The 18177-nt window shown below is 46.3% G+C and overlaps 1 protein-coding gene across 1 annotated transcript in view; it reads left to right on the forward strand.

Annotated features, from left to right (window-relative positions):
• Nucleotides 1-18177, forward strand: part of LOC132763597 (dual specificity testis-specific protein kinase 1-like) — a 38600-nt gene that overhangs the window by 14863 nt on the left and 5560 nt on the right. The window contains exons 3-8 of the mRNA XM_060757226.2: nt 6475-6599; nt 8991-9039; nt 10735-10884; nt 12854-13030; nt 13444-13527; nt 14142-14228. Of these exons, the coding sequence (XP_060613209.2) occupies nt 6475-6599; nt 8991-9039; nt 10735-10884; nt 12854-13030; nt 13444-13527; nt 14142-14228 (672 nt within the window). The remainder of the gene's footprint in view (nt 1-6474; nt 6600-8990; nt 9040-10734; nt 10885-12853; nt 13031-13443; nt 13528-14141; nt 14229-18177) is intronic.

Genomic DNA, 18177 nt, shown 5'->3' on the forward strand with positions numbered 1-18177 from the left:
GGCTAAGCAGTATATGGCAGTGTAGGTCGGGCTTAAGACTTCATGAGATATCCTCAGTTCATGTGGGACATTCCCTCCCAATTTCAAGTAGAAGCAAACTGCTCTATCTTATGTTTTTCCCCCCTCATCCATAACTTTTGCTACGTTGATCACACTCTGAAATTGTTTGGTTGCGCATGTTCCAGTCGGAAGGTATGCATAATCTGGTGTAAGAATTCAATCTAGTTCCTCCCTCCTGCTGCAACTCAAAGCGCCTGGTTTGTTTGTGAACACAGAAAGGAACAAGAATACAAAGACAACATGTTTGTGCTTCAGCGGCTTCCTCCATTAACCTTTTACTTTATGGGTCTGAATGGCATCTTGATTTAAATGCTCAGTGACTTCTGACGCATCAGTGCTCCCAGGCCTGGAGCCCAAAGGCACGTCATGAGGAAAACACCCCAGGCTTTGAGCTTGCCAAGTTTCCCAAGACTGGTAGTCTGGGTGTGTCCCCAAAATGGAAGGAGAATTAACAAAACCCACGATTTAAAAACAAAAAAGGCACCTGGAAGAGAAGGGAGACAAAGATGGCATTAAAGGTCAGTGTCTGTGAGAAACACACAATGCCCCATAACCGCCCAGCGGGGCTGAGAGCCATTTGCAAAGGTTACTTGGTAATTTTGCTTCCATTAGAAGTGGCATAATGGGCATTTTATGGAGCCGCTGCAGCTGGGTTGTCAACATCCATCTGATTTGGAAGGCAAGAGCGAGTCGGTGATGTGGAGATATTGGAAATATAGATATTTATATTGTGTGTACATTAGAAGCACTGAAATGTAGAAAAATCAGGTTCTCTCTGTATTAGGAGGCCAACTGACAGGACAAAAGGATGCTGAAGGAGATCTGTGTTGAAAGGGAGAGGAGAACGGGGGGGGGGGGGGGAGGGTGTTATCTATACATTCCAGAGTCCTGGTACAGCTTAGTACAGGGGTTCTCAACCTTCCTAATGCCGCGACCCCTTAATGCCTCACATTGTGGTGACCCCCAACCATAAAATTATTATTATTGCTACTTCCTAATTGTAATTGTGTCACTGTTATGAATCATAATGTAAAAATCTGAAATGCAGGATGTATTTTCATTCACTGGACCAAATTTGGCATAAATACCCAATAACAGCGCTCCATGCCATCATGTCAGCCACATGACCTTGGAGGTGTCTATGGACAACACCGGCTCTTTGGCCTAGAAATTGAGCACCAACTCCCAGAGTTGGACACGACTGGACTTAATGTCAGGGGAAAACTTTTACCTTACGTTACCCAATATGCCCAAATTTGAATACTGGTGGGGTTGGAGGGAAAATTGTTTATGTCATTTGAGAGGTGTAGTTGCTGGGATTTATAGTTCACCTACAATTAAAGAGCATTTTGAACTCCACCAATGATGGAATTGGACCAAACTTGGCACATGGAACTCCCACAACCAACGAAAAATACTGGAAGGGTTTGGTGAGCACTGACCTTGAGTTTTGTAGTTCACCTTCATCCAGAGAGCATTGCAGACTCAAACAATGATGGATCTGGACCAAACTTGGCACGGATACCCAATATGCTCCACTGTGAACACTGGTGGAGTTTGGGGAAAATAGACCTTGACATTTGGGAGATGTAGTTGCTGGGATTTATAGTTCACCTGCAATGAAGAGCCCTTGCCTGCTCCGCAGCCCTGCCTGCTGGTGGGAGAGTGATGCAGGCAAGAGGCGCCTGGCGCAAGGTCTTGTGCCAAAGGGCCCCGTCTGCTCCGCACCCCTGCCTGCCGACGGGAGAGCAACACAGGCAAGGGGTGCCCACGGAGCCACTCGCCCGTCCCTCACCACCTTCTGCCATCAGAAGGAGGCGAGGGAAGGGCGGATGGCTTCACATGTGGCCTAGCCGCCCGCGGAACCACTCGCCCGTCCCTCACCTCTTTCTGCCATCAGAAGGAGGTGAGGGACAGGCAGATGTCCTCGCCCGTGGCCTAGCCGCCCGCAGAACCACTTGCCCGTCGCTCGCCTCCTTCTGCCATCAGAAGGAGGTGAGGAACGGGCGGATGGCTTCATGCACAGGAGTGCCAGTGGCTCAGGGGGGTCGGCCGCCATCTTGCAGGGGGATGTGGCTAGCCAATGCAGCTTTGCGACCCCCAGAAAATGGCCGGATGACCCCCCGAGAGGTTGCAACCCCCAGGTTGAGAACTGCTGGCTTAGTACAAGCAATACCTTTTTACTTCTAAAAGTAAGGAGTCTCTCTCCCTCCCTCCTGACAGGTCAAAATAGGCCTGTCAGGACGCTGGGCCTGTGTAAGCTGAATCCTACTCTGCTCTTTAGGACAAATATGGAGACATGCCCCTTGCTCATAGAAAGATATACAGTGTTCCCTCACTTATCGCGGGTGGTCTGGGAACAGAAACACCCGCGATAAGTGAAAATCCGCAAAATAGGGACGCTATATTAATAGTAATATTTTAGTATAATGTATAAATATTAAAATTAATATAGCATCCCAACTTTGTAGATTTTTTTTTACCTGCGCTTCCTTACCCATGCCTCCCACGCCTCTGGCCTCCGCACTTCCAGGGTCTGCGGAGGCCAGAAGTATGGAGGCCGAGGTGCGGCAGGGAAGGCCTGCCTCCCACATCTCTGACCTCCGCACTTCCAGGGTCTATGGAGGCCAGGGAGGGCAGAGAGATTCCCGGACCGCACGCAAGCCTCCGAAGCCCATTGTATGTAAATATTTTATATTAATTTAAATTTATTTAAAAATGCGAAACAGCAAGTCTGCGTAAAGCAAACTGTGAAATAGTGAGGGAACATTGTAATTTGATATTTCTATGATGCTTAAGGCGACATGTTAACAAATTGAAATTGAATCCAGACAAGACAGAGGTTGAAAGGCCGAACGGGGCATAGGGTTACAGCCTGTGTTGGATAGAGTTACACTTCCCCTGAAGGCTCAGGTTCACAGCTTGGGAGTGATCCTGGACTCATCGCTGAGCCAGGAACCCCAGGTCTCGGCGGTGGCCAGGGGAGCTTTTGCACAGTTAAAGCTTGTGCGCCAGTTGTGCCCGTACCTTGGGAAGTCTGACTTGGCCATGGTGGTCCATGCTCTGGTTACATCCCGAATAGATTACTGCAACGCACTCTACGTGGGGTTGCCTTTGAAGACTGTTCGGAGACTTCAACTAGTCCAACGGGCAGCAGCCAGATTACTCACTGGAGTGCCATATAGGGAGCATACCACCCCCCTGCTGCGTCAGCTCCACTGGCTGCCGGTCCACCTCCAAGCACAATTCAAAGTGCTGGTCTTGGCCTATAAAACCCTATATGGCTCCGGCCCAGCTTACTTATTTGAACGTATCTCTCTCTACATTCTATCTCGTAATTTAAGATCTACTGGGGAGGCCCTGCTCTCGGTCCCACCAGTGTCTCAAACAGGTCTGGTGGGGGCGAGGGACAGGGCCTTCTCAGTGGTGACCCCCTGCTTATGGAATTCGCTCCCCAACGAGATTAGATCGGCGTCCTCCCTCCTTACTTTTAGGAAAAAACTAAAGATGTGGTCTTTGGCTAGTGGGCACAGCAGCACTTTAGGCACTGAACTCGGACAATAGGATTGTTTGAAAACTGGAAATGGCTTTATGACCTGTGATTATGTGATTTGGTCTATGTGACTATGTAATTTTAATTAATATCACTGTTCAATTGTTATGTAATGGATTTATATTGCTGTTTTATATGGTTGTTTTGATACTGTTGGCATTGAATTGTTGCCTGTGTTAGCCGCCCTGAGTCGCCCCTCAGGGGGTGAGAAGGGCGGGGTAGAAATGGCCTAAATAAAATAAATAAATAATAAATATTACGTACATAGAAGCACGTTTCTTTGTTTGCCTGCATCTGAATATGTATAAAAGGGAAAGTCAATGCCTTTACCCTCACTCTGGTTTGCTTTTGGAGTTGATTCCATGCCAGGGTCTCAGCTGGAAATAAAAACGTACTTTTCTGCCTCTACAAAGGACCGCTCTTGGTATTATCTCTCCTATCAGCCGCTATGTTGGAGGCTGAAGGCATGCGAGAGAGGAAGCTGGGAAGATTTATTTATTTCGTATCAAAAGCATTGCATAAATTAGTATAAAACTGATAAAAATAGGTGTGCAGGTGGCTAAATATCTTTTGACCAAAAATGGGCAACAGCAACGGCATTGTCTGTAGCCTCCAACAATTCCTCCTCTGTACATGAGGCAGGGCACAATGGACAAGCATACAGATGCGGAGTTGTCTGTTCTGCTCCACAGTCACACAAAGTATGGGATTCTTTTAGGTAGTGCCTTTTTTCCAGGTTGTCTTTTGATTTGCCCACTCCGCTCTGAGTCTATTCAGGAACTTCCAGGTTGCCCATTCTTGGTTTGCCCCTGGAGGAAGACCCTCGTGGGGGGCCATCCAGTTGGGATTTCCTGATTTAGCTGCCCAGAGGGATACCCTCGCTGTTGCTGGAGGGATGCCAAGAGGAGTGGGGAGGAGTGGGAAGATGGGGAGATCAAGCAACGAGATGCAAAGCTGTGCCTTCAAACTTGTGGTGATCCCATGGATTTTCTTAGACATGTGGCTTTGCCAGTTCCACCCATTGAAATAGAGCCTGTGGCACCTGGATTTGCTGGGGGGCCCTTCTGGGTTCGTCTTTTTGGACTGCCACCCCCAGAATGCTCCAGCCAGTGTAGTGATTCTTAAACTTCTCTCAAGCTGGATTTTTAAAAATCCTTTTGAGCCATACCTTACCATAGGGAAGAGGGAGTGTTTCCACATAGGGCCTCCCTCCTTCCTGGTAGCATGCAGGAGTCACCCAACCTGCACCAGCCAGAACGGCTCAAGGCTTCAACAGCAGCGCCAAGGAGACAGTGACCTTCCCAAACCTTTTGAATAGGCTGCGCGGTGGGGAGGAAAACCTGCCGGTGCTTTTATGTCTGCTTATGTCTGGCTCCGTGCGAAGATTAGAAGGGCGTAGTCTGCTTCAGGAAGTGGCGGGGATCACCTGCTTCTGTGTTGATGGGAACAGTGACTCTGGTTTGCATTTCAGTGTGAACTTTGAAGAACTTGAACCCTATTCCATACCCCCAAATAGTTCCTCCTAAGATTAATGTTTCCACTGTACTGCCATATAAAATCCAGACAATCTGCTTTGAACTGGTTTATATGGCAGTATGGACTCACACAATCCAGTTCAAAGCAGATAATCTGGATTATCTACTTTGATAATCAGTTTGACAAAGGAGCCACGGTGGCGCAATGAGTTAAACCCTTGTGCCAGCTGGACTGCTGATCTGAAGGTCAGTGGTTCAAACCTGCAAAATGTTCCTGTCTGTCAGCTCCAGCTTCCCATGAGGGGACATGAGAGAAGCCCCCCACAAGATGGTAACACATCCGAGCATCCCCGGGCAGCGTCTCTGCAGGCGGCCAATTCTCTCACACCAGAGGCAACTTCCAGTTTCTCAAGTCGCTCCTGACAGGATTAAAAAACCATCGGTTTGACACCACTTGAACTACTATGGCTCAATGTTATATAATCACAGGAGATGTAGTCTTCACAAAGCCCGCCACAGTGCTAGTACCCCATCAAACTACATAGAATCCAGATTCTATATAGTAAAAATCCAGATTATCTTCTTTGAACTGGATTATCTGGCAGTGTAAACTCATATAATCCAGTTCAAAGAAGATAATGCCATGATCTTCTAGATTATATGACATTGTAAAAGGGGCCCCAGTCTGGACTCCTTCTGGCAGCCAGAACAAGCACCATCAAAGCACCCCTGACAGATGGCCATTCAGCCTTTGTCATTTTGTCATTTGGGAGTTATAGATGCTGGGATTTATAGTTCACCTACAATCAAAGAGCATTCTGAACTCCACCAGCGATGGAATTGAACCAGACTTGGCACACAGAACTTTCACGACCAACAGAAAATATTGGAAGGGTTTGGTGGACCTTGAGTTTTGGAGTTGTAGTTCACCTACATCCAGAGAGCACTGTGGATTCAAACAGTGATGGATTTGGACCAAACTTGGTACAAATACTCAGTATGCCCAAATGTGAACACTGGGGGAGTTTGGGGAAAATAGACTTGACTTTTGGGGGTTGTAGTTACTGGGATTTATAATCAAAGAACCCCACCAACTATAGAATTGGGCCAAACTTCCCACACAGAACCTTCATGACCAACAGACAATTTTGTGTTTTCTGATGGTCTTTGGCGACCCCTCTGACACCCCCTCGTGACCCCCCCCCAGGGGTCCCGACTCCCCAGGTTGAGAAACGCTGCTCTAAGCCATTTGGAAAAGCACAGAAGCGAAAGGAAAGAAGCCAGTTAGAACCCCCTTCAGGCTCAGATGTCAAGGGCAAAATAGCATTACCTTTCATGTTTGTGAGGGCATGTTTCCCATATCCTGTCAATTTCATTTTGCTTCAGGTTGCTGCAATCAACTCCAGCTGCAAACCAATGGTGGTGAAGATCTATAAGAACTACGCAGACCAGGAAGGGATCGTGCGGGAGATCAGTTTGCTGCAAAAGCTTTCCCATCCCAACATCGTCAGGTGGGAGAGGATTTCAGAAAACAGCTGTCATTCTGATAGATAAATAAGTAGATAGATAGATAGATAGATAGATAGATAGATAGATAGATACCCTAGCTGCTCCCTAGACTGGGAAGTGGAAGAGCCTACAATACAAAAACAAATAGAATCCCAGAAACACTGAGCTGGGATCTTCAAGGGCTATCTAATCCAACCCTTTGCAACTACAGGAAATAGCCCATTCAACCTCCAGAAAAGTAGAAGTGCCACCAAGACAGTCTGTTCCAATGGTGAATAGATTATTTTCTTCAGGCATGTCTTCCTAATCTTCATTCAGAAGTGCTTTGCTTGCAGTTTGGCCCTTCGTTTAGATTGCAACATTTCCGAGATGAAAACCAAGGATAAAGATAGCAAAAATTATTTGCAAGGAAGAACAAGGCAAGCTTAGGAGAGACTGCAGCAGTGTGCTTTTGCTTGCACTTATATTTATTTATTTATTTACAGTTTTTATATTCCGCCCTTCTCACCCCGCAGGGGACTCAGGGCGGATTACAGTGTACACATATATGGCAAACATTCAATGCCAATTTTTGACATACAAACATATACAGGCATACACAGAGGCTATTTAACGTTTTCTGGCTGCTGTCGCTTTCATCGTCCATCTGCAACGCTGATGAAGCACCTCCGCATTCCCCGCACTCTTCCCCGCTGGAATGCTTTGCTGGAGTCTTCTTTATGGCCTCATAAATCAGTTAATTTAGCCTCCCCACACTTTAAGGTGGTACCTTATTTCCCTACTTGACAGATGCAACTATATTTCGGGTTGCAAAGGTCGACAACAGGCTACACAATTGTTTGGAAACCCACTCCGACCCGGGCTGGCTTCGAACTCATGACCTTTTGGTCAGAGTGATCTTAATGCAGCTGACACTCAGCAAGCTGCGCCACAATCCCGGTGTATAAGTTCAACAGTGACAAATGCAAGATACCCCACTTAGGCAGAAAAAACGAAATGCAAAGATACAGAAGGGGGGACGATGCCTGGCTTGAGAGCAGTACGTGTGAAAAAGATCTTGGAGTTCTCGTGGACAACAAGTTAAACATGAGCCAACAATGTGATGTGGCGGCAAAAACAGCCAATGGGATTTTGGTCTGCATCAAGAGGAGCATAGTGTCTAGATCTAGGGAAGTCATGCTACCCATGCTCTATTCGGCTTTGGTTAGACCACACCTGGAATATTGTGTCCAATTCTGGGCACCAAAATTCAAGAGAGATATTGACAAGCTGGAATGTGTCCAGAGGAGGGCGACTAAAATGATCAAGGGTCTGGAGAACAAGCCCTACGAGGAGCGTTTTAAGGAGCTGGGCATGTTTCGCCTGAAGAAGAGAAGGCTGAGAGGAGATATGATAGCCATGTATAAAGATGTGAGAGGAAGCCACAGGGAGGAGGGAGCAAGCTTATTTTCTGCTTCCCTGGAGACTAGGATGCGGAACAATGGCTTCAAACTACAAGAGAGGAGATTCCATCTGAACATGAGAAAGAACTTCCTGACTGTGAGAGCCGTTCAGCAGTGGAACTCTCTGCCCCGGAGTGTGGTGGAGGCTCCTTTTACACAGAGGAAGCTTTTACACAGAGGCTGGATGACCATCTGTCAGGGGTGATCTGAATGCAATATTCCTGCTTCTTGGCAGAATGGGGTTGGACTGGATGGCCCATGAGGTCTCTTCCAACTCTTTGATTCTTTGATTCTATGATTCTATAAGGAAGGACAAGATCCTGCCTGCTCCTATTGAGTCAGTTGATGTAAGAGTGAGAGATCATTACACTTGAGCATAGTCTATTTTTGCTGCAGTTTGCATTCAGCAATTGAAGCAAACAGAGGGTACAGGAGAAAGGTGGGCTTCCTGTGAGCAAGCAGATGGCAACTACTGAATGGCATATGTTCTGTATCAGAAACTAGCACTGATGAGGTCTATCCAATGCAATGTTTTGAATCAGCACCCCAAATAACCAAACTGAATCTAAAGTTGACCAAAAACCGATTTGTAACCCTTTTGGTACTCATGTTGGAGAGTGGTCCCTGGTCAAAAAAAGGTTGGGAACCACCGTGGGAAAGGCTTCCTCTTTGGAGGCCTTTAAACAAGGTTGGGTGGCCATCTTTCAGGTGTGGATTCATATGTGGCAAGGGTTTGGACTCAACGGCCCTTGGTGTCCCCCAGCACTTGGCATTTCCCACCCGTTTTCGAAGAGGATATGCAAAGTCTGATTTTCCCCAAGAGGGCTCTGAAAATTAGGTATTCCATCCCTAATGCAAGAAACTAAGGTTTGCTTTCTAAGTTTGTCCCTTTTAGACAGGGCAGAGAAGCATCTGACTGATTTATTTTTCTCTCTGTGTCTTTCAATAAAGATACCTTGGGGTCTGTGTCAAGAATGACAAGTTGTACCCAATTCTAGAGGTAAGGAATGGTTTTACTGCAATGGTTCTTAATGTCTCAGACAAAAGAATGTATTCTAGTAGCCATATGGTTCTTTCCCAATCCTCTCTAGCCTTGCCATCTGTCCAGTGATGAATTTCTGGCTTCTGGAGGCTGATGGTTTAGAAGGCTCTCAGCTTCTCCGGGAAATGCAGGTTGACAAGGCTCTCCATTTGGGGGCTTGGTCAAATAACTCCAGTGGGATGCATGTGGCCCCGGACTCCCCCAGGATCCCACTGCCAAAAGAAGAAAAACTAGGGAAAATTCTGGTTGTTGCACTCTATGACCACCACACCATACAAGAGTTCAGGAGTAAAAGCAATCAGTTTCTTGTAAAAATATATAAAAATCATATAAAAATCAGGAATTAGAAAGGAAGATAGATAATCCAAAAAGGTTCAGCAACAGGTGATAACCAAATGTTATAGAGGTGGAATTTAGGGGTCTTTGCCAGGAGGCAGAGACCAATCAGACTCCTTAAAGAGTTCGTTACCCTGGTGAGACAGAGAGAAGCACCCAATCCCTGATTTTTCCCAATAAAAGGTCTCACCAAGTGGAAGGAAGTGCCACCAAGGTTTATTAGCGATTCAGCTGAAAAGGATGCAGAGCAGCAATCATTCGCCAAGCAGAGCATGTAGTTACAGAAATAAAGGCAATTTTTATAGAAAATACAGAGTGGTGAGTTTCAAAATTCCCGCTCCCCCCTCCCGCCCAGCTTGAAGGGGATTGGCTGACGTGCAAACAGCTGGGAGGAGGCCTGACCGTCCCCCATGCTTCAGGGCCAATCACAGGGCTTTCACGGGGCTCCTGCTGCCTCGACGCTCCAGCGAATCAGAAGGGAGGGAGGCGGGATGAAGGGAGACAATGCATTCTGGAGTGGATTATGGAGTTTTAATGTCCTTAGGCTTATCGGTCCAGGGATCGGCCTGCCAGAGAAGCCACTTTATTGTCCTGAGATGGGTCTGTGATAAGCATTGATGGCTTAATCTGGGTTTTCCTCTTACAATCAGATAGGGAACAAAGGGGAAACTTTTGTGAATGTCCTTAGTGGAAATATTTGAAAGAAAAACGGTTTGGAGGAAAAGAGAACTTTCCTAAGGTCATATTTTCCCCCATTGTTATATGATTTAAAAGTCTGCCAAACGGAAATCCTAATGGTGGCCCAACTCTGAAGTCAAAAGGATTTCCTTTACTATTGTAAACATATGAACATAGGGCATTATGCCTTGATTAAATGATACACACCAAACTGACCAAGGCTTAACCCTTATTATCCAGCCTGGTGTCCTTCCCCTTAGCAAAACTATAAGTTACTATCTCTTATTGGGGGGGGGGGGGTCATGTTCGACTTCACAAACAGTAATCCCAATGTCTATAAAGTTCAAAAGATGAGGAACAGCCAGAAATCACAGGTGCAGCATAAGTCCACAAGCAAGAAAGTATAATTAGCAAAAACTTGAACAGGAACACAGAAAACTTCACAAGGATATATTACATTCAAAACCAAGGCTTGACTTGAATCAAGAACCAGAGATCTCAGGCCTAGATTCTCACTTCGAACACTACGTTGCCTGAACTGCCCTTAAGGTAAATAACTAGCGATTTAATAGACACCAATGAAATCATTCTGTTTCCCATGAATTTTCTCTGTCCTTCTCCTCCTCTGCTTAATGACAGTATGTGAATGGCGGTTGCCTGGAGGAGCTCTTGGCCTGCAAAGACATCCCCCTCAGCTGGAAGGAGAAAGTGGAGCTGGCCTCAGACATCACCCGAGGGATGGTCTACCTGCACTCCAAGAACATCTACCACCGGGACCTCAACTCCAAGGTACTCACTCCAAGAGCTATCTAATCTAGCCTCCACAGATAGGAATGATCTGTCTTGGAGAAGAGCAGCAGCAGATCAAGAGCTATTTATTGCTCTTATTTATTAATATGCTTCAGACAAAATATGCTTTGTGGGCATCTGGCTGGGCCTTGAGGGAAGGAAGCAGCGGGAGGCGGGTTTGGGAGATTCAGGAGGGCTTTCCTTAGATGCCTTTCAGCCTCAGTGTCAACCTATCTGGATGGAAGTCACTGAATCTGGAGAGTTAGAATTGGTTAGAATTGGTAAATGGAGCCTCCATTCTCAAAGGCTGTCTTCCTCTTAGCAGTGTTGGAACTAAGTTTATAGTCCTCAACAAGGAGACAGACAGGCAGTTCTGTTGGCTGGCAGGAAAAGTCCTCCATTCATTGCCCTCTTTGTCTGCCCCCCCCCCCCTTTCTTCGATTCCTTGTTTATTAGACTGATACTTCTTAGGGACACACCTCCTCTTGAAGCTGAGCATCCCTCCCCCCAAAATAAGAGATAGTAACTTATAGTTCTGCAAAAGGCAAGGACACCCCTTGGCAGACTTTGATTACATTTCTAATTGGGAGATGGGGGCGCCTTCGAAAAGCATCCCCCTTCCATCCTGTTGCCCCATTCAATCATCCACCAAGGAACATTCATCCAGTTTCGTCCCTTTTGTCCTCCTGTTTTGCCGCCTGAAAAGATCAGTTTTTTTCTTGTTTACATTCACTCACACCAATCATACAACAGTAAGATTGCCTGACTGGCAGGCTCTATAGAGACTTGTGAGGCTCCCGGCATTTCCTGATTTCACAATTCATTCATAAGTCCCATTGTGTCTCCTCGGCCCACCTCTCTCTCTCCTGATTCGTCACCTCCTCAAGGCAGCAGAAGCTTCCTGATTGACTCCAGCGCACCGCAGGAGCTTTCTGATTGGCCCTGTTGTGCAAGAGGCGGGAGGTCCGCCTCCCAGCTGTTAGCCCACCGACCAATAGCAACGAAGACCGGCAGGGAGGCAGGGGCGGGAGATTTGAACCATGCAACTCTGTATTTCCTATAAGAATGGCTGTTTTGATGTAACATTTCATGCTCTGCTTGGCGAATGATTGCTGCTCTGCATCCTTTTTAGCTGAATCGCTAATAAACCTCGATGGCTTTTCTTCAACTTGGTGAGATCTTTCATTGGGAAAATCAGGGAAAAATATTGGGTGCTTCTCTGTCTCACCAGAAGAAAGAACTCTTTGATGAGTCTAATTGGTCTCTGCCTCCTGGCAAAGACCCCAAAATTCTCGATTTCACCCTTTAGAGTTTCTGTACACATGGCAAGAAGCTTTCCTGTGACCATGGAGAGAGACAAGATGTCTCCAGAGAGAGAGAGAGAGAGGTAGTTAGATACCCTCACTGATTGCAAATATCCTCAATTATTGTCTTTGCAGCTGCAAGGCTACTCCAAGCTAATCAAGCTGGCTAATTGCAACATTCACACTTGCTTCAAACAGACAAGTGTTAATTCTCCCATTTTGGACATTAATCCACAGATATACACACACACTCCACTTGCCTCATTTCTGAACAAACCTCTGAGGGTGCTTGCCACAGATGCAGGTGAAATGTCAGGAGAGAATGCTACTGGAACATAGCCACACAGCTTGAAAAACTCACAACAACTCAGATAGATAGCTAGGCTCTAACTTTCCTATTTAGAAATGTCGTTCCTTTCAACTTTTAAAGCTTGACTCTGCTTCTGTGTCGCTGAAACTCATTCGCTCGACTGCTGTGCTCAAGAAGCTTCTGATCTGCCAAAACTGCTGCTGATGCTGTTGTTATTGATTTACTTTTCAGATGCTTTTTTCCTTAGTGAAATGACCCAACAAGCAATAAAGGGCGGTGGGTTGGAATGGATGGCCCCTGAGATCTCTTCTATGACCCACTCTCTTTCTCTTCTTATTTTGACATTGCATCTCAGAACTGCCTCATCCGCGTGACCTCAAGGGGACGGGAGGCCCTGGTGACCGACTTTGGGCTGGCCAAGGAAGTGGCGGAGGTGCCGGCGGCGAAGGACCCCGAGAGGAAGCTTTCCTTGGTGGGCTCGGCCTTCTGGATGGCCCCCGAAATGCTGCGGGGGGAGCGTTATGACCGGAAGGTACCTCTATTTCTCCTCTTTTCTCCCTCCCTCAACAGCCTTTCCTTGTGAGGTTTCTGCTAAGCTTTGTGCTCGACTCCAGCCATGGGGAAGTGTTCTTGTTCCATTTTCCTTGTCTGTGGGCACCTTCCTGATTGAATTTTCGGCATGTCTGCACAGGTGCCTTTTACCTCCCTGCTGCGTTTGGTGGTCCCTATGTAGACTTGCCGAAAGCTGCGTGGTATACAGTAGACTCCTGCAGAAATGAGAAAATATGGGAAAGTATGCAGGAATGTTTGAATTCTGTCATGCCGGGGAGCAGAACTGCGTAACGTTTCTTGTTTGTGAGAACAGAGTGCAGCATGCTTTGCTTTGCCTGCCAGGTGGGCTCCAAACTGCCTTTCCTTCAGGCTCCATTGCACTTCTCTTGACAGGTAGACGTCTTCTCCTTCGGCATCGTCTTGTGTGAGATTTTGGGGAGAATTCCGGCTGACCCAGAGGAGCTGCCCCGGACACAGGTGACGTTTTCCTTCCTGGTCTTGCATCTCATTCCTGCTCATCCCTTTTCTATTAGCAATGATTGTGTCGCTATTGCCGTTGTGTTCTTATTAAGGCATTTATTGTTGGGATGCTGGGACTTTTTCAGGCTGTATGGCCATGTTTCAGTAACATTCTCTCCTGATGTTTTGCCTGCATCTGTGGCTGGCATCTTCAGAGGTCTGTTGGAGTGTATATATATCTATTTTTATTTTGAAATTTACCTGTAGTGGCTGTATTTACTACCCTCGGCTTATACTCGAGTCAATATGTTTTCCCAGGTTTTTTGTGATAAAATTAGGTGCCTCGGCTTATATTTGGGTCGGCTTATACTCGAGTATATACAGTAATTTGAAACTACATTACCTGGTTGGTGTCTATGGCCCCTTAGATAAAACTTTGTCATTTGGGCCGTATTCTGGCCTTGCTTGGCCATGCACATCCTGGTTTGCACTTGTGAAATGCTTCAAGTTCAGGTTCAACGCTACAGACCTAGGAGCTTATCTGTGCTATTTTTTTGTCTGAACTGGGCTAAAAAACAGAAGCCTGAAAATGGTAATATTTCTCAATTATTCCTCCTCCTTCTCCCCACCAGGATTATGGCTTGGATGTAGCTGCTTTTCAAGAGCTGGTCGGGGAATGTCCGAAGCACATTTTGGATTTGGCTGCCAGTTGTTGCCGAGTAAGTTGCGATGGCGTTTGTCAGTACAGCTCCAGTGCGGGGGGTTAAAAGAAGGCTTTTCTCAAGAGGCATGTAAAGTTCATTGGAGAGCGGAGTTGGCCATGTTGCTTACATTCATAGAATCAAAGAGTTGGAAGAGACCTCATGGGCCATCCAGTCCAACCCCCTACCAAGAAGCAGGAATATTGCATTCAAATCACCCCTGACAGATGGCCATCCAGCCTCTGTTTAAAAGCTTCCAAAGAAGGAGCCTCCACCACGCTCCAGGGCAGAGAGTTCCACTGCTGAATGGCTCTCACAATCAGGAAGTTCTTCCTCATGTTCAGATGGAATCTCCCCCTACCAAGAAGCAGAAATATTGCATTCAAATCACCCATTTGTGGAGTTCGGAATGCTCTTTAATTGTAGGTGAACTATAAATCCCAACAACTCTAAATCCCAAATGACAAAATCAACTTTTTGAGTGAAGGACATACATTGGGTTGTTAGGTGTCTTGTGTCCAAATTTGGTGTCAATTCGTCCAGTGGTTTTTGAGTTCTGCTAATCCCACAAACAAACATTACCTTTTTATTTATATAGATACACACACACCCCACTTGCCTAATTTCCAACAGACCTCTGAACAAACCTCTGAAAATGCTTGCCACATAGATGCAGGCGAAATACCAGGAGAGAATGCTACTGGAACATAGCTATACAGCCTAAAAAACTCACAACAACCCATTGACAGTATTAAAAATATTAAAAGCCTATCTATAGCTAAAACCACAGCAGCCCTGACTTGATCTTTAAAAGATTTCCTTAAACATATTGCTGCTTTTGACAGGAAGAGTGTGCCATGTATGCAACTGTCTTGAACTCGCTGGAGGAAAGCTGAGAATCGTAAGTGCACAAGGCACAAAAATGGAATTAGAGAGATGAGCCAAAACTAAAAAAATGAAGTTCAACAGGGACAAATGCAAGATTCTCCACTTAGGCAGAAAAAAACGAAATGCAAAGATACAGAATGGGGGACAATGCCTGGTTTGAGAGCAGTACGTGTGAAAAAGATCTTGGAGTCCTCGTGGACAACAAGTTAAACATGAGCCAACAATGTGATGTGGCGGCAAAAAAAGCCAATGGGATTTTGGCCTGCATCAAGGGGAGCATAGTGTCTAGGTCCAGGGAAGTAATGCTTTCCCTCTATTCCGCTTTGGTTAGACCACACCTGGAATATTGTGTCCAATTTTGGGCACCACAATTCAAGAGAGATATTGACAAGCTGGAATGTGTCCAGAGGAGGGCAATTAAAATGATCAAGGGTCTGGAGAACAAGCCCTATGAGGAGCGGCTTAAGGAGCTGGGCATGTTTAGCCTGAAGAAGAGAAGGCTGAGAGGAGATATGATAGCCATGTATAAATATGTGAGAGGAAGCCACAGGGAGGAGGGAGCAAGCTTGTTTTTTGCTTCCTTGGAGACCAGGACGCGGAACAATGGCTTCAAACTACAAGAAAGGAGATTCCATCTGAACATGAGGAAGAACTTCCTGACTGTGAGAACCGTTCAGCAGTGGAACTCTCTGCCCCGGAGTGTGGTGGAGGCTCCTTCTTTGGAAGCTTTTAAACAGAGGCTGGATGGCCATCTGTCAGGGGTGCTTTGAATGCAATATTCCTGCTTCTTGGCAGGGGGTTGGACTGGATGGCCCATGAGGTCTCTTCCAATTCTTTGATTCTATGAGTCTATCTGACAGTCCAAATTACATCCTGGAATACATGGGCCCATTATGACCTAATTCATCAAGCCCTATATCTATATCTATATCTCTACCTACTTACCTGTTCTTCTGGTATTTATCTTTCTCTCTGCCTTGCTTTCCCCCAATTTTTAACACTCAGCCAGGCAGAGGAGAGTTGAGCCTCAGCCTTCGAGGCGTCTCTTGCCATTCTGCGGCTTTGGATGCATTCTTGGCCCATTTCGTAAACACAAAGATTTGCACACCTTCCCTTGAGGCCTTGTCCCAGGGCTTCGAGGTAGAAATATGATCAAAGCAACAGAACATTGGAGATTTTGGGTGCATCTGACCCAGTTTCATTTGGCCTTTCAACAAGGAAAATACTATCGCTGCTTGGGGGCATTCTTGCAAAAACCAATACATTAGCACTCCTTTTAGAAAAAGTTGTTTCATGGGACTGACACATTCCTTTTAATTTTTTTTACTAGAGTTGGGAAAGGAGAGGCAAATAATAATAATAATAATAATTTCTAATATTAGAAGGATGTTAGTATTTTGCCCCCCCCCCAAACCAATTTTTGATATATATATTCTGTTTGTCGTGGGAGTTCTGTGTGCCATATTTGGCTCAATTCCATCATTGGTGGAGTTCAGAATGCTCTTTGATTGTAGGTGAACTATACATCCCAGTAACTACACTTGCCGCACTTGCTCCCTTGCCTGGCCTGCTTTGGGTCCGGAGGCGTGCCTGAAGACCCCGGCATGTGCACCAAAAGTCACCTCTTCACCTGACTTTCTCCTCAGCTATTGGGACCAAGAGAGAGAGAGAGAGAGAGAGGTGGAGATGCCTACCTTTCCTGAAGGTAGGCACAAAAACAAAGGAGGGAGCGGAGGTGGGAGATACCTCCAGCCGGAGGGGCTCTCTCTCTCTCTCTCTCTCTCTTGGTTCCAATGGCTGAAGAGAAAGTCAGGAGAAGAGGCAACTTTTGGTGCGCACGTTGGGGTCTTCAGACACGTCTCCAGACCCGAAGCGGGCCAGGCATGGCGGCTCCACCCCTTGGCCCACCCGTGGATTGGGGAGAGGAAAGGAGGCGGGTGGAATGCCGGGGGATTGGGAAAGGGAGCCGGTCATGGGAAAGGGATCGAACGCGGAGAACGATTGAGTGCCGGCTCTGCTCGCGCACCCAGTGGCCAGGTGGAGCAGGAACGAGAGGGACAAGGCGAGGCTCAAGGGCCCGGCATCTTTGGGAAGAGGATTGCCCGGCAGCGAGGCAAGAAAGCCGAGTCTCCCCCCGGACTGCTAGGGCTGTTGTGAGCTGATGGGGCGCTCCTCAAGTGGTGGTCAAGGGGCATTTACAGAGGCACCTCTGCGCCCCTGGCAAAAAAAAGTGTTCTGCGACTGCTTACTTTGTGTAATGGATGAGCCGCCCCTGGGTGTTAGAGCTAATTGCAGGCTTTGGCTAGAAGGGGCCTGTGCTTGCCCTCTAGTGTTGGGAGAGGGAAAATTCATTCCTGGACCTTTAGTCAGATTTGTGGGGTTAACTTTTGAAGAATATTATCTAACCCCTTCATCACATTTACTAAATTCCACTGTCACACTTAATACGTGGTAAGTCATTGTACTCATCACATTAGGTTGGGTTCAAGTGTAGGGTAGAGCATTCTTTGCGTATTTAAAGCGTGGGGACTAGAATTCTTTCAAACGTTTCAGGAGGTGATGAGGATTTTTGGTAATGATCCAGATGTTTGGCCAATTCTATAACGTGATGGCATTCATTGCTCTCAGGTTTAAAATGAAACATTTCCCCAATTTGTGGGAAGGGAAAATATTTATTTATCTATCTATTTATTTATTTACAGTATTTCTATACTGCTTTTCTCACCCCTAAGGGGACTCAAACTGGTTTACACATAACTGACAAAACTTCAATGCCATACATTGGACACTGACACGATGCCAAACCATAACAACCACAATAATAAAACCACAATTAAACATAAATCATAATTAGACAGTACATAAGCAATCATTAAAACAATAAAAACAGTCTCGCCAGTCATATTGTCATTCTAGTCCATGTCCTTTAAATTCTACAAACATCTACTGTCCGAAGGCCTGATCCCAAAGCCATGATTTTAATTTCTTTCTAAAAGGCAGGAGGGAGGGAGCAGATCTTACCTCATTTGGGAGTGTGTTCCATAGGTGAGGGGCCACCGCCGAGAAGGCCCTGTCTCTC

This window comes from Anolis sagrei, chromosome 11 (genome assembly GCF_037176765.1).
Source record: "Anolis sagrei isolate rAnoSag1 chromosome 11, rAnoSag1.mat, whole genome shotgun sequence".
Classification (NCBI taxonomy): domain Eukaryota; kingdom Metazoa; phylum Chordata; class Lepidosauria; order Squamata; family Dactyloidae; genus Anolis; species Anolis sagrei.